The 27,838-nt window shown below is 42.2% G+C and overlaps 1 protein-coding gene and 1 long non-coding RNA gene across 14 annotated transcripts in view; one reads left to right on the top strand and one right to left on the bottom strand.

The window, feature by feature from the left end:
• TCF7 (transcription factor 7) overlaps positions 1–24,364 on the bottom strand; it is a 117,861-nt gene extending 93,497 nt beyond the window's left edge. For 4 of the 13 annotated variants that reach the window (XR_013836476.1, XM_079968122.1, XM_079968128.1 and 1 more), the window contains exons 1-3: positions 23,452–24,017; positions 23,157–23,223; positions 22,159–22,265 (exon numbers count right to left, since the gene is read on the bottom strand). Coding sequence is in view for 11 of the 13 variants with exons in the window: in XM_079968122.1 (XP_079824248.1) it covers positions 22,159–22,265; positions 23,157–23,223; positions 23,452–23,742 (465 nt within the window). In the remaining 2 variants the exon portion in view is untranslated. Of the gene's footprint in view, positions 1–14,712; positions 14,791–22,158; positions 22,266–23,156; positions 23,224–23,451 lie in introns of those variants that run through there. The other 9 variants (XM_079968130.1, XM_079968125.1, XR_013836475.1 and 6 more) reach the window with 8 other exon arrangements.
• Positions 24,365–25,884: 1,520 nt separating this feature from the next.
• Positions 25,885–27,028, top strand: LOC307211523. Its single transcript, XR_013836503.1, has 2 exons — positions 25,885–26,107; positions 26,449–27,028. It is a non-coding gene; the product is annotated as an uncharacterized lncRNA (long non-coding RNA).
• The last annotated feature ends 810 nt before the right edge of the window (positions 27,029–27,838 follow it).

Raw genomic sequence — 27,838 nt, 5'->3', positions numbered from 1 at the left:
GCAATCGAATTCAGCAGCTTGATTGAAATATTAGTACAATGGAACCGTTTGAAGAGAGCTCTGGAGCTTAACATGCCACAAAGATTTAAATGAAAAAACTAACTTGGAAAGGGGATAAAAACAGCAACAGGAAATCACTTAATGCTACATTTCCCCAATACCTCTGCACCGCAGTTCCATCTGAATTGAAACGAAACACTGGAGTTAATGATATTTATACCTGCTATTAAAATACAATGTAGCTTTCTCTGGGAATCCTATTATTTCATTAGGTCTCTGCCAAGTTTCCTTTCAGGTGCCCTTATCCCAAATGCAAATTCATTTTAAAAAGTATTTTCACTTAAGCAAATGGATGTTTCATTCTACTTTTGTGTGTTTCTTTTGGAATCCCACTATTTCTCTGTCTTAAATCAGAACTTGCAATTTCAAAGGTTGTTTTTTTTAAAAAAACAACCCCCAAAACACCCACCATTATGCCTCAAGGATATAAGACCTAGCAAGAGGACATCTATCAAGAACCATGGTTGTGTGCGGCCGATAGGCTGTTACGCCTTTCCCAAGTGATCAGTTTACACAGGGATGGTCCAGGACATTTTGCCACTAGAGGCAAAACATAAAACACCACCCCTCCATCTCTTCCTCTGCCACTGCACACCCACCTGGGAGGTAAAAGGAGGCAGAAGAGGAGAGGGCAGTGGCAGAAGGCACACACCAGAGGAGGAGACAGGTGTGTGGTAGGTGCACAGCAACTGGTGCACAGGGGCAGGCAGGCAGGTGGCAGGTGGTGCAGCGGTGGCAGCAAAAAGCTCATTGGAGGCCAGAACTACCGGCCCTCCCAACTGCCTGCTGCCCCGAGGCAATTGCCACATCTCGCCTAACTGGCGGGCTGGCCCTGAGTTAATGATGTTCACAGTTGTGACATCAATTATTTGTGGGGAAACCAGACATCTTCCTTCAAACAAGTACTCCTGTTGCAGGGAAGTTACATTTTGACAGCATCAGTTGATCTATTAAGTGCTATGCGGGGTGTGGCTGCATGAGTGCCACAGTCAGCTATGGGATAATGTCTCTGACATCCCAAGTGATACATGGACATGCCTCGTCCAGCATGCCTGTGGTGTTCTGAGGGTTCATAAAAAGTTTATTTTGAAAATGTTATCAAGGCCAGCATAAGTGATTTGTAGGGTGGCCACCAATGCCCACATTGCAACAAGGAGCCCACTCCTGACTCCAGAGCTGCCTTGGCCCCACTCAAGTGGTTGGATCGTTTAGAGGAAGCTGAACGGGATCTAGTGATAGATAAGTGTAGCTGGGAGAATATTTAAAGATCACTGAATTTATGTAATTGTAGGTGGAGAGCGAGACATCTGTGGAAGCCAACCACATGGCAAAGCAAATGTTACCATGCGAAAGGGGAAGCCAATCAGAAACGGGGAGTAATGGGAATGTGGTAAAGTTCACCACATCTCCAGATGTTAAATTACTGGCTTCTACATGGCTGCATGAAGCCCAGAGTGAATTTGCTAGTAGCCTCCACATGATAAAACGGCCTTTTGCCTCTACTCTATGTATGGCCTTCACTTCCTGAAAATTAGTTGGGTGCCACTTCTAAAGGGCAAGAATGCAAAAAATATTTTTCACCACCATGTAAAAGCTGAAATATTTAATTAACTGCTCAAGGAGAAAACGTTAAGAAGAAAATCTTTTGATTTGAGGAATGAAGAAAATCAAGTATGCAACGGAAAAGAACACATGATGGTACTTTTTAAGTGGTTGGCAGTGATGCTGTTGGCAGAGTTTTCAAACAGCATCGGCATTTCCCTATTCAATGCAGTCAGGTACAGGAAATAAAAATCAGCAGTGAGGAAGGATGCTGGAGTGTGTCTCAGGGTCTTTATGGGATGGATGATGGGGGAGGGAGAATTTGCAAGGCTGCTGTTGCTAGGCATATTCAACATGCAAAATTCTTGGTTGGTGAATGGCTACACAGAGATTTCATGATCACTGAAATTCCAACTAACTTGCATACTCTCTGAATGGCTATTTTTAGGAGCGGGCCTTTCATGTGGTAGAATGATGTAGATTTCACAAGAGCATTTATAATGTGTTTCATATGGTGCAATCCTGGTACAATTTTGCTGCATATAAGAGAAAGCTTTAACAAAATAAAAAGGCTCCATTTTCTCCCTTTTCCTTTATATTACTTCTTCTGTTTTAGAGTTAAATATTTCTTAATCTTTATTTTCTTCAGCTTGACTTCCATCAACAGAGCAACAAGATACAAAGTCTGAAAAAGTTTCTGTAAATGTCTAACTGTCATTGAAAGATCGTCCAGTAGCACCTTAGAGACCAACTAAGTTTGTTCTTATGCATGCACACGAAAGCTTATACCAAGAACAAAATTAGTTGGTCTCTAAGGTGCTACTGGACATTTTATATTATATATAATTTCAACTGTGTCAGACCAACACGGCTACCTACCTGAATCTAGTGTCATTGAAAGGAGAGTTATGATATTATTATGCCTCACATCTTTGGTGATCTATAGGGCATTTCCTTTCTTCTCTTTAAACTATTTTATCAGTCTCCATCCCTCTGACCTGGAAACACTGTGCATGACAGTCCATCTGCAGTTAAGCACCTTCTTACTGAAATGCATGAGACTAGGTTGCAATGCTATGCCCATTTACCTGAGAGTAATTCCCATTGAGTTCAGTGGAACTTAATTCTGAATAGTTACATTTAGGATTGCATTGTTAAGCACAAGCCTAACGTCCCCATTGACATCAGTGGAAGTTGTGCTTAAATTTGGACTGTGACTGGATCACAGTCACTGTTTTCATGTCTTACACTTGTAGGATAGTTTATTTATTAGGATACCAGCATCTGGTTCTCTGCTCTGTTCTAGCAATCATCCACTAAGAATAAGGTTATTGTTTTCTTACATTAATTTATGCCATTCCACAGATAATCAGCATAAGACACTCAGCTTGAGCTACTTTTTTTTTAAAAAAAATACCTACTCTGTTCATAACAGACTTTTTACACTTTCCAAGTGGCAAACTGTGAGTACCTCAGACTAAAGTACCAAAGTTGAAGAGGCTGCTACTTATTTTCATGCCTGCAAAGCAGGAGTTGGCAGAAATAATCAAGATCTCTACTGGCTTGATTCGGTTTGCACATCAAGCCGATTTATATGTTTTCTGTGTTATGTCATGCAAGTCACCCTATCTTAGCCTTGCTCAGCTTGGTGCTGCTAGATGTTTTGGACTACAACTCCCATTGATCATTAGAAGAAGAAGAAGAGTTTGGATTTGATATCCCGCTTTATCACTACCTGAAGGAGTCTCAAAGTGGCTAACAATCTCCTTTCCCTTCCTCCCCCACAACAAACACTCTGTGAGGTGAGTAGGGCTGAGAGACTTCAGAGAAGTGTGACTGGCCCAAGGTCACCCAGCAGCTGCATGTGGAGGAGTGGAGACCTGAACCCGGTTCCCCAGATTACGAGTCTATCGCTCTTAACCACTACACCACACTGGCTCTGCAATGCTGGATTTACATTCAGGCTGAGCAGCCTGCAGCCTGTTGCTATTCTAAAAACAAACAAACAGGCAGGCAGATTTTACTATCTGGGCCCAATTGCTTAGTGCTATTAAACACATGATGTATGAGTCTATGGCTGTATAACAATTACACAAATACATATTTACTGTTTAGTAAAGTTCATGGAGACTTTAAAGCTACCTAGAGTCAAATGATAAAGTCAGCTATGAAGCAATTCAAATGTTCAGATCACTGCCTACCATTACAGCAGGTGTTTGAGAACAAGTGAGGATTCTTTTACATCACTGTGAATCACAATAATATTTAATTTTGTATTTTTGTGAAAATAATAATGAGTAAGCAATATGAAAGTGGTGCTAGTAAACAAAGGTGACAAAAAGAACAGAAGGAAATAATCATTTGAAGTCAAACACATCAAATGGCTTCGTACAGCAGGCAGAAACAGCCCTCAGATACAGAATATTTATGTTTGGAAACAGACGAAAATCAGTTAGACTACACTGAGCAGTCTGAGGAAACTGAAAAACAACCAGCTTATATACAGAATGCAGCCCCCCCAAAAACTTCAAGGAGAACTGCTGTCAGTTACTACCACTCCAGAAATTTCTGAAGAAAGTGACCAAGGCCATTTAGGGCTTTAAAGGTCAGCACCAACACTTTGAATTGTGCTCAGGAACATACTGGGAGCCAATGTAGGTCTTTCAGGACCAGTGTTATATGGTCTCAGCGGCCACTCCCAGTCACCAGTCTAGCTGCCACATTCCGGATTACAAGACGTTTTGGGGACACCTTCAATGGTAAGCCCCACATAGAGCGTGTTACAGTAGTCCAAGTGGGAGATAACCAGAGCATGCACCACTCTGGTGAGACAGTCTGCTGGCAGGTAGTATCTCAGCCTGCATACCAGATGGAGCTGATAGACAGCTGCCCTGGACACAGAATTGACCTGCGCCTCCATGGACAGCTGTGAGTCCAAAATGACTCCCAGGCTGCGCACCTGCTCCTTCAGGGGCCCAGTTGCCCCATTCAGGACCAGGGAATCACCCACACCAGCCCCGTCACCCCAAAACAGTGCTTCTGTCTTGTCAGGATTCAGCCTCAATCTGTTAACCACCATCCATCCTCCAACTGCCTCCAGGCACTCACACAGGACCTTCACCGCCTTCACTGGTTCTGATTTAAAAGAGAGGTAGAGCTGGGTATCATCCGCATACTGATGAACACCCAGCCCAAACCTCCTGATGATCTCTCCCAGCGGCTGCATGTAGATGTTGAAAAGCATGGGGGAGAGGGCAGAACCCCAAGGCACCCCACAAGGGAGAGCCCAGGGGTCTGAACACTCATCCCCCAACACCACTTTCTGGAAATGGCCCAGGAGAAAGAAGCAGAACCACTGTATAACAGTGCTCCCAGCTCCTCTAGACCAGGCTTCCTCAAACTCAGCCCTCCAGATGTTTTTGGTTTACAACTCCCATGATCCCTAGCTAGCAGGACCAGTGGTCAGGGATGATGGGAATTGTAGTCTCAAAACATCTGGAGGGCTGAGTTTGAGGAAGCCTGCTCTAGACGGTCCAGAAGGATGTCATGATTGATGGTATCAAAGTCCACTGAGAGATCCAGAAGAACTAAGAAACAGCTTTCAAATTTGTCCCTAGTCTGCCAGAGATCATCAACCAGCACAACCAAGGCAGTTTCAGTCCCATGATGAGGCCAGAATCCCGATTGGAAGGGATCCAAATGGTCCGCATCCTTCAGGCGTGTTCAGCAACTACTTCAATTACAGCTTTAGCTTCTACTGGATTCAATAACTGGCATTCATGCTTATCTTGTTAAAACCCATGGAAACTCTAAAAATCATATGAACTTTATGCCAACATACTTAACAAGAAAGTGTGATCAAATGCTCAGATCAAAACCCAGAGACAAAATCAAAGCAGAGAAGGATTACTGGGGGCTTGTACTTCAGTGAGTTATTGCAGGGATTTCCCTTTTGGTACAATGTGGCTTTGCATTTAGGGGAGGTGATGAAACATTTGGTTTACCAAACAATGGTAAATTTATTGAATTGCTTGAATTAATTGCCAAATCAGATCCCTTCCTATGTACACACATAAAGCAGTATATGAGTAAAGACTCTTGATCAGCCATCAAACTTATCAAAAACCATATGTGAAGAGGTTATCCAGCTTATGGCTAATACAGTTCAAGAAGCAATACTGAGCAACATCAAGCAGGCAGGTTATTTTAGTTTATCAGTCAATTCAATCCTTGATGTTTCCCATGTTGATCAACTTTCTGTCCTTGTTAGATACGTTTCTCCTAGTGATGAATTACCAGTTAAATGGTTCCTGAGTTTTTTGAACTGAAAGATCACACTGGTGAAAGCATGGCTGAGCTGATACTGAACGAGTTCAATGAACTTGAAATGAATTTAAGTAAATGCAGAGGACACTCATATGGCTGGAAAGTATAAAAGTATAACAGTGTTGAACAAAGAATTGTGGAAAGGAACAAGTAGTCGTACCTTGGGTTAAGAACTTAATTCGTTCCAGAGGTCCGTTCTTAACCTGAAACTGTTCTTAACCTGAAGCATCACTTTGGCTAATGGGGCCTCCCGCTGTCGCAGCGTCGTTGCTGCGCGATTTCTGTTCTCATCCTGAAGCAAAGTTCTTAACCCAAGGTAATATTTCTGGGTTAGTGGAGTCTGTAACCTGAAGCGTCTGTAACCTGAAGCGTATGTAACCCGAGGTACCACTGTACTGGACATTCCCTAAATCTAGTTAGACAAACCACAGTTGACTTGTGCTTACATTGTTGAAGCCCTCAGTCATATTTACTATGATGAAACCGAAAAAGGATACTCTAGATGCCAAACTGACAAACTTCTGCAAAAAATGGAAGTATCTGAATTCATTTTCATGCTTCACCTTTGGAAACATTTGCTACAGTTAGCAAGGCAATCCACAGTATACAAATTTCACTGAGCACATGTGCAAATATTTACACCTCACTATTGCAGTTTGTATCAAATGCTCAGGCTAGTTTTGATGAAACTGAACAAGAAAAATGCACTCTGCTGGATTTAGAGCACAAATCTATCAAAAAGCAGCAGAAAGTAAAAACATAAACAAAACAATGATGGGACAGCACCCGAAGCCTTAGATAAACTTTCTCCAAGAGACAAATTTAGGATAAATTAATTTATCCCTGCCATGGATGTTCTTAAAGCCAACCTAGACAGAGCAGAAACAGTGTATAGGAGTGTAGCTGGCAATTTTTCATTTTTGGTCAACCTGCAAGCTACTAAGGAACAGATTCACAATGGCGTCAAGATGTTGATGCAAGAGTATCCAAAGGATGTTGACCTTAGTCTAATTGATTAACTCTTGCCCTTCTACCTGTAGTCAAATAAGGCCACCCTGAAAAGGAAAAATTCAGCCACCAAGATACGTATCAAATAATATTCCAAGAGAAAATTCAGACAGCTTCTCCCAAATGTGGAAACAATTTTCAGATGGTTCCTATGTTTAACAATTACAAACTGTATTGGCTACAGATCATTTTCTGGACTAAAAAGGATAAAGCATGATCTACGGTCTATAATGTCCCAAGATTGGTTGTCTGATCTAAGCATTCTCTGCACAGAAAATGATAAACTGTTACTTATTGAGTTTAAAGATATAATTGATAAGTTTGCATCCAAAAGAGCTTGAAACTGCTCTGACTTTGCTTAAAATGTAATGTTATAACACAGCTATGATTCTGTACGAATGTCTTCATTAATTCCATACTTTTGCAAACTTATTAAAGCTTACAAATTTATAAGCAATCTTTTTATCAATGCTAAAATTTTATCTAATGCAAATGCACCTACTGCAGCCCAATGGACACTTTTTCTGAAGAAATGCGGCTTTCAAGAGGGTCCATCTTTGAACAGAGAAGTGATGGGAAGAGAAGGGTGCACAATTTTTTCTCCACAAGGAGTTTTCTTCATCCAAATTAACTCCCATGCAAAGGCCTCTCTCATCCAAACACATTTTTGCTTGTATTTGGAAGCACACTGTGTGTGCGTGAATGCACAAGGGCTGGCAAATTGGAAATGGCAATTTGTAGCAGATAAGTACTGGGGCAAGAGAAAAGCACCCTTCCGCATCCCACTGCTCCTCTGCTTAAAGCATGTTCCTCCTGAAGCCATTTGTCTTTAGAAGAAGTGATACAAAGTCAATGCACTTTGTGTTTTGATTCTCCCACATCATTGGGTGATGGGAGAAACACATACACAGTGCAATGACGTCACATAACACACTGAGCTCCCCCATTCTTTAATGGGAAAGAGGGGGGAGAAGCACAGAGTGGTGTTGTGTGTCCCTTGAAACATTCTAGGTTTGTTTAATTACTTGTCTTTCATGTGTCTCAAGGTAATTTACCAACATACCACCAAACAGCTAAAAAATGTTTTAAACACGGTACAGGAACAACTAAAGATTTAAATCCAAGGCAGAGACTGTCATCCATTTGGAAAAGCTTGTTAAAACAAAATTTGTCTTCACTTGATTCCAGAAAGTATAGATCGTGTTTGCCTGTCATATCTTAACAAGGACGGTGTTCAGCGTGACAGGGGCAGCCCCACTGAAATCCCTGCCCCCAAGTTACTGCGGAGTGGGTTGCTGATGTCCTTGCAACTTGAGGAAGCTCTGTTGCAGAATGCCACAATGTAAGCCTCCATCTGCAGTTTAAAGCAGTACCAAATGACTTTAAACTAGGCATAAGAGAACATGGCCCTCCAGATGTTTTGGGACTACAACTTCCATCATCCCTAGCTAACAGGGCCAGTGGTCAGGGATGATGGGAGTTGTAGTCCCAAAACATCTGGAGGACTGAGTTTGCCTGCTTTAAACGGTCATGGCTTCACCCCCCCCCCCCAAATTCCTGGAAACTGTAGTTAAGGGTGCTGAAAGTGGTTAGGAGATCCCAATTCCCATCACAGAGCTACAATTCCCAGAGTTCACTAGGAAGAGAGATTGACTGTTAAATAACTCTGGACGTTGCAACTCTGTGGGGGGAATAAAGGTCTCCTAACAACTCTTGGTACCCTTAACAAACTGCATTTCCCAGGATTCTTTGGGGCAGCTGTGACTGTTTAAAGTGGCAGAATGCTGCTTTAAATGTATAGGGCAAATTAAGCCTTACAGAGACTATGAGGGATAAAGCGCAATGACAACACATCGTACACCTGGTCCTAAGCTGCATAATGCCTTAAATGTTAGTTCTGCCCTCATTTGAGCAAAGTAATTGAAAACTGCCTGCAAAAACAAAACAAAAACAAAAGCAGTTGGTTTTTTTTTTTTTTTAAAAAAAAAACCAATTCCTATGTAAAATATAACAAGTCAGGAACTCCAGCTTGGAGCAATGTTATTTTAAAGAACTTTTTTTCCCGCCCTGCCTTTAAAATGCCTTATTCAGTTCTTTTCAAGTTAGGGTTATTAAAAGCTGAAGAAAAATGGTTGCCATTTCGCAGATGCACTGTGTACTCATTTAGCTCAGAAATCACTTTGTTCTTCAAAGTGAGAGTTTCTAGGATGCTAATCTGTAACGTGGATAAGCCTTGTGGGTTTTGGTTTGTCTTTTTTTTATGAAAGAAAGAAAAACTAAACAGCTGATTTTGTACTGTTTCAACAAACAAGCCTAAAACTGCATTCAGAAACTCATATAGTTAGTGATTTAACATCAGTTAAAATGAACACAACTTAATAAAAACACAGCAGCTATGGATGCAATATTTTATACAAAGGATGCATCATGAAAATAAACATAATACACAAGGACTTTCGCACATATTTTTATTCATTTTCATACTGCATAGGCTGGCAGACCATAATAAAGAAACTGGCTCTATTAGTGGTATTTTTAGGAGTGTGTATCTTCAACCCAGGGCAGTGGATCAGGAGATCTTGGAGATTCCACCCTGCAATTATGAGATTCCATGATTCAGTGTTTCATCCTAACTGATGCCTCTCCAATACACTCGAGTTAATGTAGTTCATGGCAGGTGCACCAAACACGTTGTTTCTTCTGAAGCAGAAACAAAACCACCAAGGCACATATACATAAAATAGAACTGTATAAAATTAACGTCTCTCTGCTTGAGTTCACCAAAGGTGGACGAGATCAAGTTTGTCACGGCTGCATGAGAATTTTCAGTCACATGACTGAAGATCTTGTAGATCTTGTGCATACACACACCTAACCACCCTTGCATTGACTGGGCATAAAGCTCACTGGATAATCTTGAGCCAGTCACATCCCACATGTTGCTATGAGGGTAAAATGGGTAGGGGTGTAAAATGGGCTCATACTCCCTGACCTCCTTAGAGGAAGTAAAGATTAAAAGAGAAATAACATCAAATAAAAAATAAACTGATCTTTTGAGACATGGTGGCCATGTCACACTAGAACAGCTTCCCAAGCTGTGCCCCACCAAATGTTTTGGGCTACAACTCTGATTATCCCTAACCATTAACCATGTTGGCTATGTCCGATGAGAGCTGTAGCTCAAAATCTCTGGAGGACACTAGGTAGGGGAAAGCTATGTTACACCAACACCATGGCTTGGCAGCACTGTACACGCACAAGCAGGAAGGAGTTGCAAAAAGCTTTTGGCTTGCACACTAACAACAGCTGCTGAAGCTTTAACTTAACCGTATTTTCTCATGATGTCAGCTGCAACAAATAGTTATAAATACTAACTTTTCAAACAAACCATAGTTTCTGAAGCTGGCTTATTAAAAACTAAGCATAATTAATGTTCATCGCAATTCCAGTCCACACGACAGAGCAAACTGTGGATAACTTAAAAATGGAAGCAAAAGATCCCACGCTCAACTCAGAAGTGTGGGAGGATGGTAGAAGGATCAGGGGGAAGGAATGCACAAGCCTGAGTTTCTCTGCAGCTTGTGCGTTTCATGCTATACCATGGCTTTGAATGTTAAAATGTGGCTTGGATAAAACAAAGGAGGCTCGTCAGGTTATACTGGGTGTGATACTGAGAAAGATTATGACCTGTCTTATAATCATGAGTGCCCCTTAAAATAAAAAGGATCAGGAAAAGCAGTGTGATAAGCAGTATGATAGATGACTATATCACCTTGCACTCCTTGGCAGAATAGTATGGGACAGAAATGTGGTTAAGAAACAAAATCTACCATAAGGAAAAAAGCTGGGAAATTGGACTACTGCATATTCAAATATCTTGACTGGAGATACATAGCTAGACTCTTTGATGCATAATGTGCTTAATTGACCAAGAGTAACAGAATTATGACTCACACCTGTAGTACTCCATATGCAAAATGCTTTATAGTCTTTATCACATCCATCTGCACAGCATCCTATGAGCCATTTTTAATCCTTACTATTCTTATTTTACAGATGCAGAACTGAGGCTGAGAGAAAGTAACTTGCTTGAGGGTACTCAGTGTACAGAGATGCCAAGAAAGAAAGAAAGAAAGAAAAAGCAATAAGAGCACCATTACCCAGACTTTAATTATCCAGTGCTCACTATCATCCATTTATTTTGTATCTTCCATAGATTCATGTCATGGTAACCCTTGTAAGGATGATAATTATATCCAATTTTCCCATTATATAAATGCTTTAAATATTTCACAGGGCACTTGGCTATATGGGGCTACAGTGTAATAAAGGGTTATACCAGTTCTGTAGTTGTATGGAAGCTGCACAAAAGGCTGGTTTGCAAAAGCAAGGTTTTCTTATTAATGTGAATAGTGTTCCCAATCAAATTAACAGGAAACGAATGTAAAAATATTTCCCTTTTATTTGTTTGGATACCCACCCCCACACATGTTATACAGGTCATTTTTAGAAACCGATGCAATATGATTTGAGATCAACCAGCAGTACGGCTAGGTTTAAAGGGCCAGTTACTGCTCTTGTTTTCCAAATAGTAGGTGGGATATCACAGAATCATAGAACTGTACAGTTGGAAGGGACCCAAGGGCCATCTAGTCCAACCCCCTGCTATGCAGCAATCCTGCCCACAGCTGTCCCTGGGCGGTATTTGAATCAGAAACCTTCTGGTTAATAGCCAGACACACTTCATGGAGACAAGTCCTGAAGTCTTGGAAAAGCAAGTTCCATTGAAGTAAACATACTTAACGTCATCAATACCTCAGTGAGAACACTCTGAAATGTTACGCTAGTGTAAAGTGTAAAGGGACAAAGCATCCAGAAAAGGGACAAAGCATCCAGAACTGGCAGATCCAAGGCTCAACTAGATGAGAGTCATATGAACATAAATGTGCAAGTTATTGTTATGTAAATAGCAACTACAGCATCAGGACACGGGGAGTGAGAAAGGAGAGTTTAAACCTGTCCACTCTTGCAGTGGTCACTACAAAAATGCCTCCCCCCCAAAAAAAATTGCTATAGACATTGGGTGGGCAGCCTCCATAGGTGCCCATGGTGAATTGTTTCCAAATGAAATTTTGGGCAGGTGAGTGATTTCTGTTTGGACCATGGCAAAGGCGGAAAGGACTAAATTCCCTTCCACCGCCTGCAATCTGGATGCAGTGTGGCCTCCTACCCTTCTGGAGGCTGCTACTGACATAACAGGAAAAGTGTGTTCACACAATTAATGCTGCTTCTAGCTTGCTCCTGAGGAGACCAACTACCCAATGGATTATATGGATAACTGTTCTTCTAACACAGTAAGGGACATGCCATACGTGGCAGTAGAAGTGGAGATGCACTGAAGATGAAAGATGTATCCATTTGCACTCAGCAATGTCTGAAGGAGCTTGCATCAATTTTTCTGTGCATGCACCCTGTTTTGGGAAGTCAGTCTAGATACTGGTTCTCTGACATGTACACTTAAAAAAGAAGACATAGGGCTATTTCACATAACAGAGAGGAAAAGTGGGCATTTTAACACACAATTGGGGAGGGAGAGAGGGAGAGGGAGAGAGAGAACACGAACAAGCTTTCCACTTGGTATTAAGGAAGGAATTAACTTTCCCTTTGCTTAATACACAAACCCACAGAACCCAAGATGGCTCACACACAGCCAGAATCTGCCCTTCCATCATAAATGTTTATTTTAAACCCATAAAACTGGATGTCTCTGACCTCAGCCTGTTCAAGCCAAAGGGAGTCCTTGTGTTGACTGAGGCTGAGCAAGTCTGGCCTGCAAATACCTATGGGAAACCCCAGCTCATTTCCGTAGCTAACACACCCAGTTCCAAAATTAAGAAACATAGAAGTGCTTCTTCAAGCCTTTTGGCTGCTGTATATTACCGACCTGCTGCAAGATGCAACAATGTTCAGAAAACTCCCTCAGGTGTCAACTTAATTATATTGCCATAGAAAGGAGAATAGTTTAATCTGATCAAAGTTTCAACATGTCTGACCTTTAAGGTTTATAACCACCTAAAAGGCAGACCTACCTACTGACGAGATACCTCAATTTGGTTTTAAAGTGATTTGTACCATTTAAAAAAGGATATACTTTTATGATTTATAGTTGATTTTGAGGGGGGAAATTAGCTTTTGATGATGATACATTCCACACTGGTTTTTGCAATAAGCATCGCTCTGTCTCTTTCATCTCTTTCAAGGAGAGGTCCTGGTAAGGGTAGACAGAGCTTCAAAGCTGCTGGATTAAACCTATCATATATACACTGCAGATAGTATTGAAGGTCAAACTATGTTTTGAAACGTGGGCAGACACTTAGCGGTATAGCAGACAAGGAAGACTTCCACCAAATGCTGTAATGAGCCCTCATCTTCCAGAACACGAGTGTTCCATTCATGGCTTCCTCTAAGATTCTGTAAAAGCCTCAAACAAGTCAATGCCCTTCTCTCCCCGTTCTCATGTTTGTTTGTTTCCCCCCACTTTCCAGTTGGTGACTTCTTGAGGTCACTGAGCATGCTCAATCATCATAGGTCCATTTTAGGATTCTTGTTTTAGTTCCCCTTTGGGTTTTTTTAAAAAAATGTTTTGTACTTCTAACATACCTCGGGTATTCATCCAACCACAAATCTTGTTAGCACTCAACCATCCAAGTTTGTTATTAGAGGGAAAGAGATTATGGGGGTTGAGGTGGCAAAGAGAACAAATGTACCCGTATTTTTCGCTCTATAACACGCACCCAACCATAACACGCACGTAGTTTTTAGAGGAGGAAATCCGTAGGCATGCCACCCGTAGGCATTCCCTCCATAACACGCACAGACATTTCCCCTTACTTTCTAGGAGGAAAAAAGTGAGTGTTATGGTGCAAAAAATACGGTACCTTGTGCCTACCTCAAGTGCAAACATGGTTAGAAGCAACATAGCAAAGTAAAACACTGCCACCTTCCTTCTACCCCTCCCCCAAAAACCAACAGAAAAGCAATATTAAAATATTACAAGTTTAAAATCCTAGAAATAAAAAAGAAGTATTGTTTAAATATCCATTCTTCAGGGGAAAGGCACATGCAAATATCATAATGGTGTAAAATTATTTAATATGGTAAATACTGTTTGTGTTTTTATATTGTAAACCACCTAGATATCTTTTGATGAAGGGTGGTATATAAATCTAATAAATAAAACAGTGGGTATATTTGACTGTCTTCCCTCAGATTATCTGCAAATTATCTGTGGTGCGGGGAGATGTGGCTGCCAGCTGAGGGAGGGTTATACCATGTGGACATCGCAGAAACACAGAAAGTAAAAAAAGGGACACAAGCAGCTTCAAATCCACATTAAACACCAGTGTGGATGAGCTCCCTTGTCCCCTCCGGGCTAAGAACAAAAGTTTCCTAGTGATGAAATTATACATTGCAGTGTGAATATTGAGGGGAAATGCCTTCAGATGTCCGGATACCAGCTAACACACAGACACCGTTTGCTGCTGACAGATAGTCCTGCTAAGACTGAAACAAATCTTCTATGTAAGTGATCCTGTTATAATGTATGCTGAGATAACAGCATTCAGGTTACAATCCCAAATACCCTTACCAGGGAGTAATACCTGTAAAACTCAGTGCGACTTCCTCCTGAGTAAACCTATTTAGGACTGTGCTGCCAAACTAGATTTGCATGCCCTTGATCTTCCCGAGAAACATTATTATAACTGAAGTACTTACTCTTTGGTGGTTTAGCAGAACAGGACCCTTGACAGTTTCGAACAGCGCTCCAGAGGGAGGCATATGAAGGGGAGCAGAAAAGAAGGATTACAGAATTAATCCCAACCTCCTACATATGTTTACAGGAAACCCTGACAAGAAATAATACACCCTTCACTAAACATGGGTAATGCACAGTAATCTCATTTCAGGAAAAGAAGGGAAAGTGAGAATCTATTTAGAATTTTAATTCAATAGAAGTACCCCTACTAGAAGAGTGGTGCCCAATCAATCTGCAGGCATCAATATCTAGCTGAATCTTACCCCGTTGGAATAATCTGTCAGCCCCAGCCCAGCTACTACTTCTCATCCGCCCGTGTGCTCTACCTCTGTTCCTGCATCCTGCTCCGTAAGCCACTTGTGCTACAGGGCTGGTATTGATTCATGTAGATCAACTGGCTACTATATTTACGGGTTTCCCCAAGTGTTTCTGTTCGCAGAATCCCGGCCAGAAACCAGATTCAGTGTTGCCTTTCTCATGAACTCCACCCATCTTAATTGCCAGCTCAGTAGTCCCTTTCCTTCACCTTAGAATTCTCCAGATTTGCTTCAGCTGGGAATCTCCGGCAAGACTGGCACTAACATTAGGCAGAGTGAGGTAACTGCCACAGTTGGCAAATCCTGGGGGTAGGGAGACAGTAGCAGGAGCAGCCCCACCCACCATTTTTAAGTCCCACTGTAGTTTGCCTCTGTTGGAGGATAGAGCTGTCTGGGCCATACAGTCTGTCCTGTGTCCCCAAAGCAAGCCTGCTGCCCTCAGCTGCAGAGCAGCACACTGACCAATCCTTAACGCTGAGAGTAATGTGCAACTGGGAGTCCAGTTGGCTCTGTATGTAGAATGGTGGTGGGGGTCACACCATCTTGTCCTTTGACTCAGGCCGCAAAATGCCTTGAAGACAAGCCCTGATCTTCAGCACTTACACATACGTATACTGAAATAAACTAAAACCAGAGGCACTGCAACTGTCTCGCAGGTAGAATCTTTCAGCTTTCTAGAGGTGATGGGACTATGTTCTGACTTAAAGCTTATTTCTCTCTATATAGCCACGGAGTCTTCAGGCTCATTTAAGCTCTGAACCAAACCTGTCCAGCCTTACCATCACATCTAAACATATTTGGAAAGCCTGAAAACAAGTTATATGAAAAAGGATCTAGAGAAGTGAACACTGGTGATACAGATGCGAAAGGAGGTAATGTCACAAGCAACAAAGAATATCACAGCTGCCGAGGAACAAAGAGCAGTGTTAGAAACTCGGATATACAGTGGTACCTCGGGTTAAGTACTTAATTCGTTCCGAAGGTCCGTTCTTAACCTGAAACTGTTCTTAACCTGAAGCACCACTTTAGCTAATGGGGCCTCCTGCTGCTGCCGCGCCACCGGAGCACAATTTCTGTTCTTATCCTGAAGCAAAGTTCTTAACCTGAAGCCCTATTTCTGGGTTAGCGGAGTCTGTTACCTGAAGCGTATGTAACCTGAAGCGTATGTAACCTGAGGTACCACTGTATAAGTTAGGCCCCAAATGGCACCTTAAACCTAAGTTATGTTGGCCATATTGGAATGTTTATTAACCAGGGGGTTGGACTAGATGAGCCTTGAAGCACTTATAAGGTAGGATAAAATCTGCAAGATCTTCAGACTCATGGAAATAGTTAATGAATTTGGTAGCAACTGAATGTAACTGGTATGCAAGAGTTTGCTTATGACTTTTGAAGAAAACCCAATCCAATCCAATATAAATACAAAATAACCCCAAAGTCCATGATAAAAAACCCATGTACAGCTACATGTTACCTTGCAATTTTACTTCTAATCTTTTGGGCATTAATAACTAATATTTCAACGGATAGAACAGTAAATTGATTTCAGTTTTTATGGCTACAGTTTTAGACATTCTACTAGTTGGCAATCCATTTCCCACTTGGAGGTTTGCAAGGAGGATAGATCAACACATAGGTTTTCTGTTGCTTCTTAATCTCTAGGGCATTTCTTTTGTGCTACAAAAGGCATTTGAGTTAACCTACCATCCCTGCTCGTGCCAACCTAGCAGTTCGAAAGCACATCAAGTGCAAGTAGATAAATAGGTATCGCTCCGGCAGGAAGGTAAACGGCGTTTCTGGTTCGCCAGAAGCGGCTTAGTCATGCTGGCCACATGACTGGAAGCTGTACGCCGGCTCCCTTGGCCAGTAAAGTGAGATGAGCGCCGCAACCCCAGAGTCGTCTGTGACTGGACCTAACGGTGAGGGGTCCCTTTACCTTTACCTTACCTTACCATACCTCTTATTTCTGTGGTTTACCTAAATAAGAAACAAGCGAGTCATTGTTTTTCTTAGTGTGCATGTCCAAAGAGGTGTTAAAATATGCCCAATTCCAAAATTAGCAATAAAACAAGTTTAAAAAACAGAGATGCTCAAGTCAATAAGCCTAACATCACTCTACTTCTTCTGACTGGGAGTAGTATGATCAAGGCACTTTATCAAAGCCGCTAACAGATCTCTGCAACTGTTAAAATCATCCTCTTGCATAGGGCTAAATGCATATCTTGTGCTTAAATGTGCTTAAAAAAAAACTTTTAAAAATTATTTTTAAAAAGGAAACAAGTAATATTCCAAAAGAAACAATATACAGTTTAAACCAGTAAGTATTGGGCTTCTGCTGTGCCAGAAATTTTGAAAAGCAGTATGGCACAGATCCCACAAAGAAGAACTAGACTCTGCTCTATCCGGTCCTGCTGTTGCACGTTTCAGTAGTTAGCAATGTTTTAAGGCCAATGTCACATATTATGTGGAAGTGGTGAAGCAGAAAGCGCAAGTGATATTTCCACATAACATACAAGGGTGCTCTAAGAAACCTCTGTATTTTCATGTATTTGTTTGCTCATGCCTGTACTTCTGTCCCATCAATCAGACCAACATTGAATCCTGCTCATTAAAATGTACCGGTAATGAGACCTTCATTATCTCTTTTTGTAGTTTGTTTTTTAATGTAAGTTTCCCCTTTCCTTGTTTTCCTTTTCTTTCTTTACACTAGGTGTAATGAGGACAATGCTCCCATATTTCTAAAGCAAGCAGTACTCTTGCTCATATAGCTGTTCCAGTTTTCTATTGCTAGCAAAATAAACTCCCATGAACAGTCCAGTCCATGATGCTGTCAATCCCACTGTCCCTTGTTTAGGATTGCAGCCTTATTTTTTTTCTATATTAACATTACCAGTGAACTAAAACAACTGAATGCTAAAGCTCCTTTAGATCTTAATTTGTTGTTGTTAATGCTATATTTTGCCAGTATTTTCACTGTGTGAATTTTTGGCCTGGTGTGAGAGGGATCTGTGAACCACTCAGTAATGGACCAAATATTAAGGATATGACCCTGAAACACTCTCCTTGTAGTTAAAGAGACATATACCAAGGATCAATCAAAATAAAAATGAACTGGTAGCACTTTAACAAGCTATAAAAAGTTTTACTGCTTCATTGAGGCTTATTTCTTCTGTAGTTTTCATTTCTAAACTACCAATGTCCTGATATCCACTAAAATTAGCAACTGTTACCATTATATCCTTTGCACTTTTAAGCAAAATGTTCCTCTCTTTAAGGGTCACCTGTGATAGCAGGCAGCTTCAAGGGTTTTTAATTTTGACTCGTAAAACTTAACAAAACATTGCAAAGCTGGATCCTTCCCCCTTTTCTGTGTTTTGGAACTGGTGCTATTATTTCCCTTCCAGTTATTAGAAAATATTAAAAACGTTCTCTTTAAAACCAGACACTACCCTTCAGGAAATTCTAGAATTTCAGGTATGCCCAAGCCAGCACCTTTGCTTGCATGCAGTTACCCTAATACACAGAAGCCAGTCTAAATGTAGACTAGCTCCACAGTAAAAGCAAAAGGTTCTGGAGCATGAAAACCTGCGCCATCCAGCACTAATGATTGCATGAGCAGAGCTCCTGTAACTAGCTAGTGATCCGTGCTGTCACTTGTAGAGGAGCCAATCACTTGTTGTTGAGCATTAGCAAGGGGATAGCAAAGCAGCTTTTGGTCCCAGTCCAAACGCTGCTACCCACTGTAAAAGGTGAGAAGCAGCATTCTTAGCTTGGAATGCCCTGAACACATCTTAGGCAGGCTTGCACGTGTATGTCTGCATCTCCGCACAGCAGCAGGATCCAGTTTCTGTTTCCAAGATGAAGCCCAGCATCTTTATGAACTGAGCCGCCCGAGCTTGTTTTCATTTCACGCAGATGCACATTTGCCAATTCTATTTCGGATACCATTTTGTTTTCAACTCCCATTATTTATTTATTTATTGTGGAAAGGGAGAGAACCGCTCACACCTCCTGTGGGATTAAGTTAAACTGTCTAGTTACATTTGTAGCAGGCTAAGGAGAGAGAATGCTGTGATTTTCATTGACAGACATTCCCCTTTGTTCTTAGAACTCACACTAGTAATTTTCTTTCTTTGTCTGGAATAAGATTCTTATTACTAAATAGCAGCATTTACATTCTTTCATGGCAAAACTTACTTTGATCCTTGTTGGAAAGCAACTGTTCGAAACCCTTTTTACAAGGGGAAAAAAGTTTGTCCTTTTTGTTTTGTTTACAGTGCTATCTGCAAAACAAGTACCTTAGAGCTTGGAAAGGTACAGAAAAAGGTAACCAAAATGATTAAGAAACTGGAGCAAGTTTCTCCAGGATGGAGAAAGATGTCCCATTGAGTTGAATGGGGCTCACTCCCAAGTAGGCAGGTACAGCACTAAGTTTAAGGTGTTTTCTTTGGGTGATGGGGAAAATTGCCAGAGACGTATTATAGAGGTTATGCATGGAGTGGAGAAGGATAAATTACTCTCTTATTTTATAACATAACCAGGACCTTGCTTCCACAAGAATGGCTACCGGCCAAGATAGGAAATCAGGCAAATTCAGGAAGTAATGGTCTGGTGACAGCTGCCAGTCATGAAAACAAAATGAAGACTTCATCTGGAACAGGCAGCACACCAGTTATTGATGGGAACAACCAATGGGGAGAGGCTATTCCCTTCTTGCCCTGCTTGTACGCTTCCTGGAGACATCTCCCATTTGTCAAGAAAAATGTTTGAATCTATCAAGATCTTGCATTCGGCCTGAGATGTACCATGGGTTTCACCCAATCATTTTTCTCTTTCTGTGGGAAAGTCACTTCAGGTACATTTTCTACCACCAAGACTTGGGACCATTTCCTGACAACTACCTAGAATTCTACTAGAATTCTTCCTTCAGACACTGAAAGCATTGTTTCATCTAAACTACTGCTGAATAGAAACCCACAAACACACACAGCTATCTCAGGCACAAGCTGTCTAAGAAACTGGCCTGCCCATTGTAAGTTCAATATCAGACAGTGCTGATTGTACGCTCAACTAAACCCAAACAAGTTTACCGACCTAATGGAAAGCAATTGTTTCCCGACTTGGCTATTGTAAGAGATGAGTATGTAGAGTCCCATGACTATACAGCTAGACACTTGGCCTCTGGGGGCTGTAAGCAATAGAAAGAGGGGGTAGGGAGCAAAACAGCAACACAATCCAATGCCTGCTCTCCTCCTCCAAATGCAGTCAAGTTTTATTTCAAAAGCAAAAAAAAATTTATAGTGCAAACTACATTTATAGTGCAATCTTGAGACAGATCTGCTTAGAAGTCCCATTTTCAGAAATGAAACTTACTCTTAAGTAGGAACATCGGAAGCTGCTTTATATGGGATCAGATCAATGGTCCAGCTCAGACAGACTGGAAGCAGCTCTCCAAGATTCCAGGCAGGACTCTCAGCCCTACTGAATCTGGCACTTTCTGCTTGCAAAGCTGAGGGCTACAGCCCCCCTCCCACCCAGCAAACTTGTATAAACTTGTGGCTGTACGCCAGTAGGAAGCCCCACTGAACCCAATGGGATATACTTCCAATCATACATACATAGGTGCATACTGCAGGTCATAGTACTGTCATCCCAGTCTTAAACATAATATTTTTAAGTAAGCTCAACTGAAAGTTGCCGTGTGTAAAAGGAGATCGTATTTGATTGTCACAAGAGGCTTATAAAGTACTTGAAGCAACATGACGAAAACAAAGCAGGAAAACAGAAAAATATTTATTCAACTGATCTTTACCTTTACAAAAGAAAAAAAGTGAAACCAAAAATAATACTAACTGCCACCGCCTTCCTGCAGTCAAGATGCTCAAAACATGCCAATCCCAAACACATCTCTGTCGAACAGAGTCCCTCTGCCATTTATAGTACCTACTTCCAAATGAGTAGGCATAAGTTCACAGCCTAATACTTGCAATATTTTAAATTATTTGAGAGGATGCACACAAGAGCCAAATACTGACATACTGCTAGGATTGTTTCCCAGCACACCAAAAGCATCACCACTTCATATAGCACTGGTTTATTTAGTCTGACTTTTTCTGCATATAAATTATTGCAAGTCCTAAATTTAACAAAATAATTTTCAGTGAATTTTCAGTGAATACTAAAGAAAAAAGAGAGAGACAAAAATGTAGGGACTCTGTTGTCATATTTTTGCCACTATCCATAGCAGAGTTCCAAAACTCCACTGCATATATATATATATCTATGTATGTGTGTGTGTGTGTGTGTGTGTGTGTGTGTGTGTATTTAGGCAGGTCTTGCTCTCATTTGTACCAGTATCCATCTGGTTCCAGTCTACTGATGGTTAGGTACTGTAGTCTTAGCTTTGCCACTATTAGAAAAATGTAGCTTTAAGAGTAATTGTTTATTTGTTAAAAAGCAAACAAACTGATTTGTTACAAGGTATGCAGAGTACAGTGCACTTAAACTAAGGGTTCCTACATCATGCATCTGTATGCAAACAAGGAAAGTCTGTCACTAGATCTTTCAGTATGAAAATTTCCTTCCAACAAAATGTTTGCCTCCTTGCAATAATTTCAGAACTAATTTACTTGTGCAAAGAGAATAGGGGGAAGTAAAAGTGACAACTAAGGCAGTACTCCTAGACACAAGGCAGCAGCTCCCATTGAATCAAGTAGATTCACTGTAATACCTCTGAATGTACATTACTCCAGTCTCTATACCCATGCATGCATTCATGAATGAAAACTCCAGTCCTAAATATATTTACAAAGAAGTCACATTGATTTGAGAAATACTCAGTTCTAGAGTTTACTTGGATTAAAACTTAATGGAGAGAAAAATCTGGGATTTCCATATGTTGTTAAAAACCATATATATTCAAGAAGCAGGTTATCACTTTTAATTAGACCATTCTTGTGTGTTCTTTACCATTTTCTATACTGAAAAAAGCATAAGATATAGAGACTAAGACTGTTGTCACTACTGTATTCTAATGTAAGCATAACAATGTGAAATATTAGAAAACTTTACAAAACGAAGAGAACTCACCAAAGGTGACATAGATCCATTTGGCAGGTAAGCATCTGAGAGCATTAGGAAAGGGTATCCAGAGTAAGAAGATCCTTTATACATCCCTGGGTCCTGATGTTTTAAGCCTGTTAAAATAAAAGTTTAACATTAGGACTTTGTCTTACAACCAATTCCCACTCCATTCATCCTTGCCTTACGACAAGAAGCACCACTGCATCTCTGTGTAACTGCATGTTTTAAAACAACAACTCTCCTTTGATTATGTGCATCTTTGCAGAACCACTCCTCCACCTGAAGTTCATTTCCCCTTCGCTAGCACACATCAACCCAAAATCCTGACTTCTTTGGTAGCGACAGAAACAAAACAAAAAGCCACAAATAATCTGAATAACAAGCTTGGTGTCAAAGTTATCACCGCCCTCCACCTTGCCTGATCTGACAATACAGCAGCAGGTTTCCCAGAGTTTTGATGAGTGAGGAAAGAGATGTGTATCCCTCAATCTGTTACCAAGCTCTGTTCCAGGTATTTGTACCAGGTCTGCCCCTCCTCCAGGAGGTCCTCAGACAATTCCCAATCCAGGTACTCCAGACCCAGAGCTGATCAGTTTGAGAGATGCAGACTTGGATTAGGAGTGCTCAGACGGACCTCTGCTTGCCTCCCTCCCCAGTCCGCCTTGGGTTCCTCCATCCCTGGTATTACATATATTAATCATATTTCAGTTATGAGCAAGTTGGGGGTGGCAGGGTGGGGGTGGGGAGGAGATTGTTACATATTAAGTTTCAATGGCTTGTGCTGTTTGGTAGCTTAGCAGCTAAGGGCTTCAACTACCAAATCAAAGTCCCTCCCTCCCTTGATTTTTTTTTATTTTTACTGCTTTGATTTAACAGAAAGATGGTTTTTCTCCTGCCGCCAACTCCCCCAGCTCCTCCCACGCTCCCCATCCTCTCCTGAGTTCAGCATGTGAAAAGGGGAGAGAGAGAAAGAAAAGGCAGAATGAATGGATTCCGAAACTGACCATCCTCCATGTGATCCGGGAGTTTCTCCTGATAGACCCTCTGAGGATCCTGCAAGCGCCTGATGGCCTGTGTGGAAAGCAAAAAGAGAAGGGTGATCAGAGTTGGATGGAAACATGTCTTTTAAAAAAGTTTATATATATATATATATATATATATATATATATATATATATATATATTGTATTGCTCATTCCCCCTGCTTATAGCTCCTTGTAATAACCAGGGGGAATGAAAAGGTGGCGGAGGGGCAGAAAGCCCTTTGTGATGCGGAGTGGCGAGGGTCTCCCTCTCTCACCTCGGAATGGGCTACTGCTGTTGTCGCCACTGTGGCCGCGCCGTTAGAAGTCTGGCTGCTGCTGGTGCTGCTGCTACCGGTGCCGCCGCCGCCGCCTCCTTCCCCGCCGCCGCCGCCGCCGCCGCCGGTGCTTTCGGACTCATTCACCAGCGATGACTTGAGGTCAGCCAGATCCCCCTCGGTGAAGACGTTGGCCTGGATCTTCTCCTCTTGCTCGCCTTCGTCCTTAAAGGCGAGCATCTCGTCATTGGCTCCCAAGTCATCGCCTCCGCCGCTGTTGAGCTGGGGCATTTTCTCTCTCCTTCTTTCCCACCCCCCCAGCCCGAGCCACGCCACCAGCAAGAGAACTTCTTGGTCCGGGAAGGCGACTGGGGGATTTACAGATATATATTAAAGGCCGGGCGTGGAGAGGAGGAGGGGACGCTTTGAAATACAGCTCCTGGTCTCTGCGCCCCTCGAGGAGAGCAGCCCTCTCTCCTTACTTTTAAGGGAATCTGCCGGCAACTCGAGGGGAGACCCAGACAATCGGAGGGATTAAAGCAGCGACCAGCCCGCACCTCCTCCTCTTCCTCTTCTCCCCGTGTCTGCTTCGTCCCTCCCTCCCAGCCCCAGGAAAGTTTGACTAAGTAGCAGCAGCCAGCCCTGCCTGGGCGAGAAACCGGCGACGGCAGCGCCAGAGGCTTCTGCTGGGAAAGGCACGGAGCGCCCGAGAGAGTGAGCGCTCGTAAGTGCGCGAGCCAGGGAGAGAGCCCCAGCCAAAGGCTTTCGACATCAAAGCAGCCGCCGGGTGATTGACAGCGGCGGGGAGGGGTTGGCGAGGCTCTGTTCCTCGCGACGCGCTCTGGCCTTAAAGAGACAGCGCCCGTCTCCTCTTGCAAGCCCGCTCCGGGAGAGATGCCCCATTACAGGCATGCAAAGCCCGCCTCACTTCTAGGGGTGGGGTGGGGTGGGGGGTCAGGAAGAAGGTGCCACTTCCCATATGCTACAGCAGCAGCAAAAGAGGCTTTTTTGTCTTCTAATGAAGCGCCCATCACTATATCTATACATACACAAACACACGTGTGCGCTTTCTCCAAATTTACTGTGGAACAGGTCCCATTGACCTCAGTGGGAGTTAACTTCTGGATAAACACGCAGGTTGGATCTGATGAAATCTGTGCGAAATGAATCCCCTGTGATAGGGCAAGTCATCAATCAAATGAAAGGGGGCGGGGCTGCACAATTTCTTGCTAGTTGCCGATACCGACCCTTTTAATATGATAGTAATGATAGAAATTGCCCCGGGCAAGCTAACGGCAATGCTTATCATCATCACCATCATTAAGAACCATATATAGTATAAATCGGATTCCCCCCCCCTTCGATCGCTTCGAATTCCTATCGAACTCAATGCTTCCATATTTCAAACTTTCATGTTTATTAAGGCTGCAATCCTAAACACACTGCCAAGGGAACAAAGCCGCATTGAACTGCGTAGGATTTACCGTACTTCTGAGAAAATGAGCATTGCGCTGCAAGGCTGTGATCCTAACCCCACTTGAATTCAATAGGACTTACTTCTGAGTAGACTTGGTTAGGATTGCGCTGTGACTTGGGCGTAACCTCCATTGCCCCCTCTCCAGTTTTACTTCCAAGTAGTTAGACACAAGATGTCCCGGTTAGTGGGTCCTTTGGATAGAAATCAGATCCTTTAAACTAATATTCACAAAAAGTGCACCGATCCTCTCAGAAAACCACACCTGTCTTGCCAACAGATCCTAAGGCACAAGCACAGTAGTTGGAAGTCAAATTCCTTCTAAAGGCACAAGATTTCATACAGGTGTGAGCAGGACTGCAGCCTCATTTGTCTTTACTATGTTGCATTTTATTGCCCTAATGAAGAATCAGAACTTAACAAGGGTTTTTAAGATTAAACACAAAACAACATGAAATCTCAACACAGGGATTTGATTAAGGAGGCTTCCGATTCCCCCCCCCCAGCCAAGCCTGCAATCCTATGCACATTTTTTCTTTTTCTTCTACTTCTTTTTGGTTTTTTTAATGCACATTTTTTCTTGTAGATTGGAACCAAGTGGGACTTAGTTCCATGCTCTGGACGTGTCCCAGTCACGGCTCCCTTGCCCCTCTCTCTCCTCCCACCAACTTTTCTTTTGCTGATTTCCTCAGGACTTGCCGAATCTGGACCCATTTTGCACTGATTTATTTTTATTTTTAATGAAGGCCAATTTCCTTGATGCCTATAGATGCCTTGTGGCACTTCTTCACTACTCCAGAAACTCCACTGGCATCAGGAAGAATCTCGATAATATTTCAGTTCCCCAACACCCTCTCTGAGGAGCAGGTTTCCAAAAGATCACCAGATTGCACGGCAAGGGGGGGGGGGGGCTGGCGCCATCTTTATTTTTAAGCGCGAGCCAAGAAGCTTCCTTTTTTTCGTGGCCTTTGGCCCTTAGTCCGATTGGCTTTAGGGATTTGTGGCCTTTCAGTGGGGCGGGACTGTATTTTATACAGTCCACATACAGCTTACAATATTATAGTTCCGTTGGTTTCGTTGGTTTTTCCTGTTACACTCGGTTTTGGTTTGTTTTTTTAAGCCACTTTGGGCCACTTTTCTCCACCCCTCAGAAATAGTAATTGAACTTACTGGGACTTACTTGTGAGTAGGCATGCTTAGGATTGCACTGTTACGCTAGCGCGATTCCCTTCCAAAATACAGACGTTAACGCTGAATTTCAACATATTATGGGTTTCCCCATTTGCCTGCAGGGTGGGGATACGTGAAGTTAAACCTATGTTCTTTGCCAGAGTTTCCAAAATACCAGACGCTCCAGTTTGGGGAGTTATTAGGAGGAGATGTGGGGGTGGGGGCACCAAATGTTTTGGTAGTTTTGAAGAGAAATAGTTTCTTCCAGATCATTTCTATATCAGACATTCCTGTAGGCAGGAAGGCTTTCAAACAGCAGCGAATGCAAATCTCTCTCTGTCTCTCTCTCCGAGGCTGGGTAGGGCCGCGCTGAGCCTTGCAGATCTTCCGTCTCCGGTTTGAATGGCTCCACGCAAATGGGTCTTCCTACCACGCAACATAGCACGTAATTGTCAGTTTCAACACCTCAATTACCTCCAGCACCTCCGCTCTGTGAAAAGGTCGTGCTCAGCTGTGGAAAAGGAATTTTAGAAATAAAAGTTCCGAAATAAAATAAAGCCAATATATCAAAATTCTTTTGAGGGCTTCTTTTTGGGGCGGGGTGGGGTGGAGGAGATGGACAAGGGGTCGACTTTCTGTCGGATTAATGACTTATCCGGAGGAAACATTTAAAAGGGGGTAAGCGAAGGCGAGTTCAGGTTTTTGGAGGCAGCTGAGCTTGATCTCTGTGGGGCAGAAAAAATCGTGGCCCTTTTGCTTGGACTTCTGGCGAGGTTGCCTCCGACGTGCGTCTCGTCCAGAAGAAGCACGCTAAAGAAACATATTTTTTTTGCACTTTAAACAGGACTAATCCGCATCACGGTTGGAAAAGTCCTCGCTGTTTCACATACTGTAGTTCGGTTTGTAGTCAAAAGGAAACGAGATGGTAGAATTTTTTTAAAAAATGCTACTTCTCTCCCTCCTCGTTTTCAGACGATTCTCTTGGGGTGTGTGTGTGTGTCTGGTGTGTGCGGGGGGGGGGGGGGGGAGTCGTCTGAGATTTACAGCCCTCCCAAATGGAGATAAAACCTTGGCAATGAGTTGGAAACCTGTTGTAATCTGTGATCCAGGAAACAAAGAGGCTCATTAATGCAGAGTCTTTGGTGAGCCTTTGATGTTAGCTAGCATAGCATTCACTCTCAGTTCCATTTGCATTTAAACATTCATAAACATCATCTCTGCTTCCTTTGCCTTAAGCAATTTAGGAGTAAAGTATAGCTTCTATTTAAAGAAACCCACTGTGGTGAGGCTTAGAATACAAATATCACATAATCTTCCAACAGAGCAAATATTTTATCCAGCACATTACTAGTGGACACAGATCTAATAGACTGAAGACCCCAAGTAACATAGATAAAGCCAGTTTATATTCAAGGGGAGACAAAGGGAAAATGAACTTGAATAATCCATTTCAGTAATAACGATACTACGGTACTACTACTACTACTACTACTAATAATAATAATGTCAGCACAGGCATTTTGAGGGACTTCAAGCAAAAACATGGAAGTTATAAGTTTTAAAAGTAGTCCTAAAACTGAGCACCTATCATTAATCTGACCCCCCCCCGCATGCCTCTGCAAAGTGGCTCTTGAATTACAAAATGTTTATCCCAACTCAAGGCACATATTTGGCAAGCAAAAAAAATGAAAATAAAAACAAGCATCTAAGAAAGCTTTAATTCCCAAATCACTTGGCTTCAAA

This window comes from Podarcis cretensis (assembly GCF_951804945.1).
Source record: "Podarcis cretensis genome assembly, chromosome: 2".
NCBI lineage: Eukaryota > Metazoa > Chordata > Lepidosauria > Squamata > Lacertidae > Podarcis > Podarcis cretensis.
The sequence above is the reverse complement of the archived record's forward strand: the minus strand, read 5'-3'. Positions and strand labels throughout refer to the sequence as shown.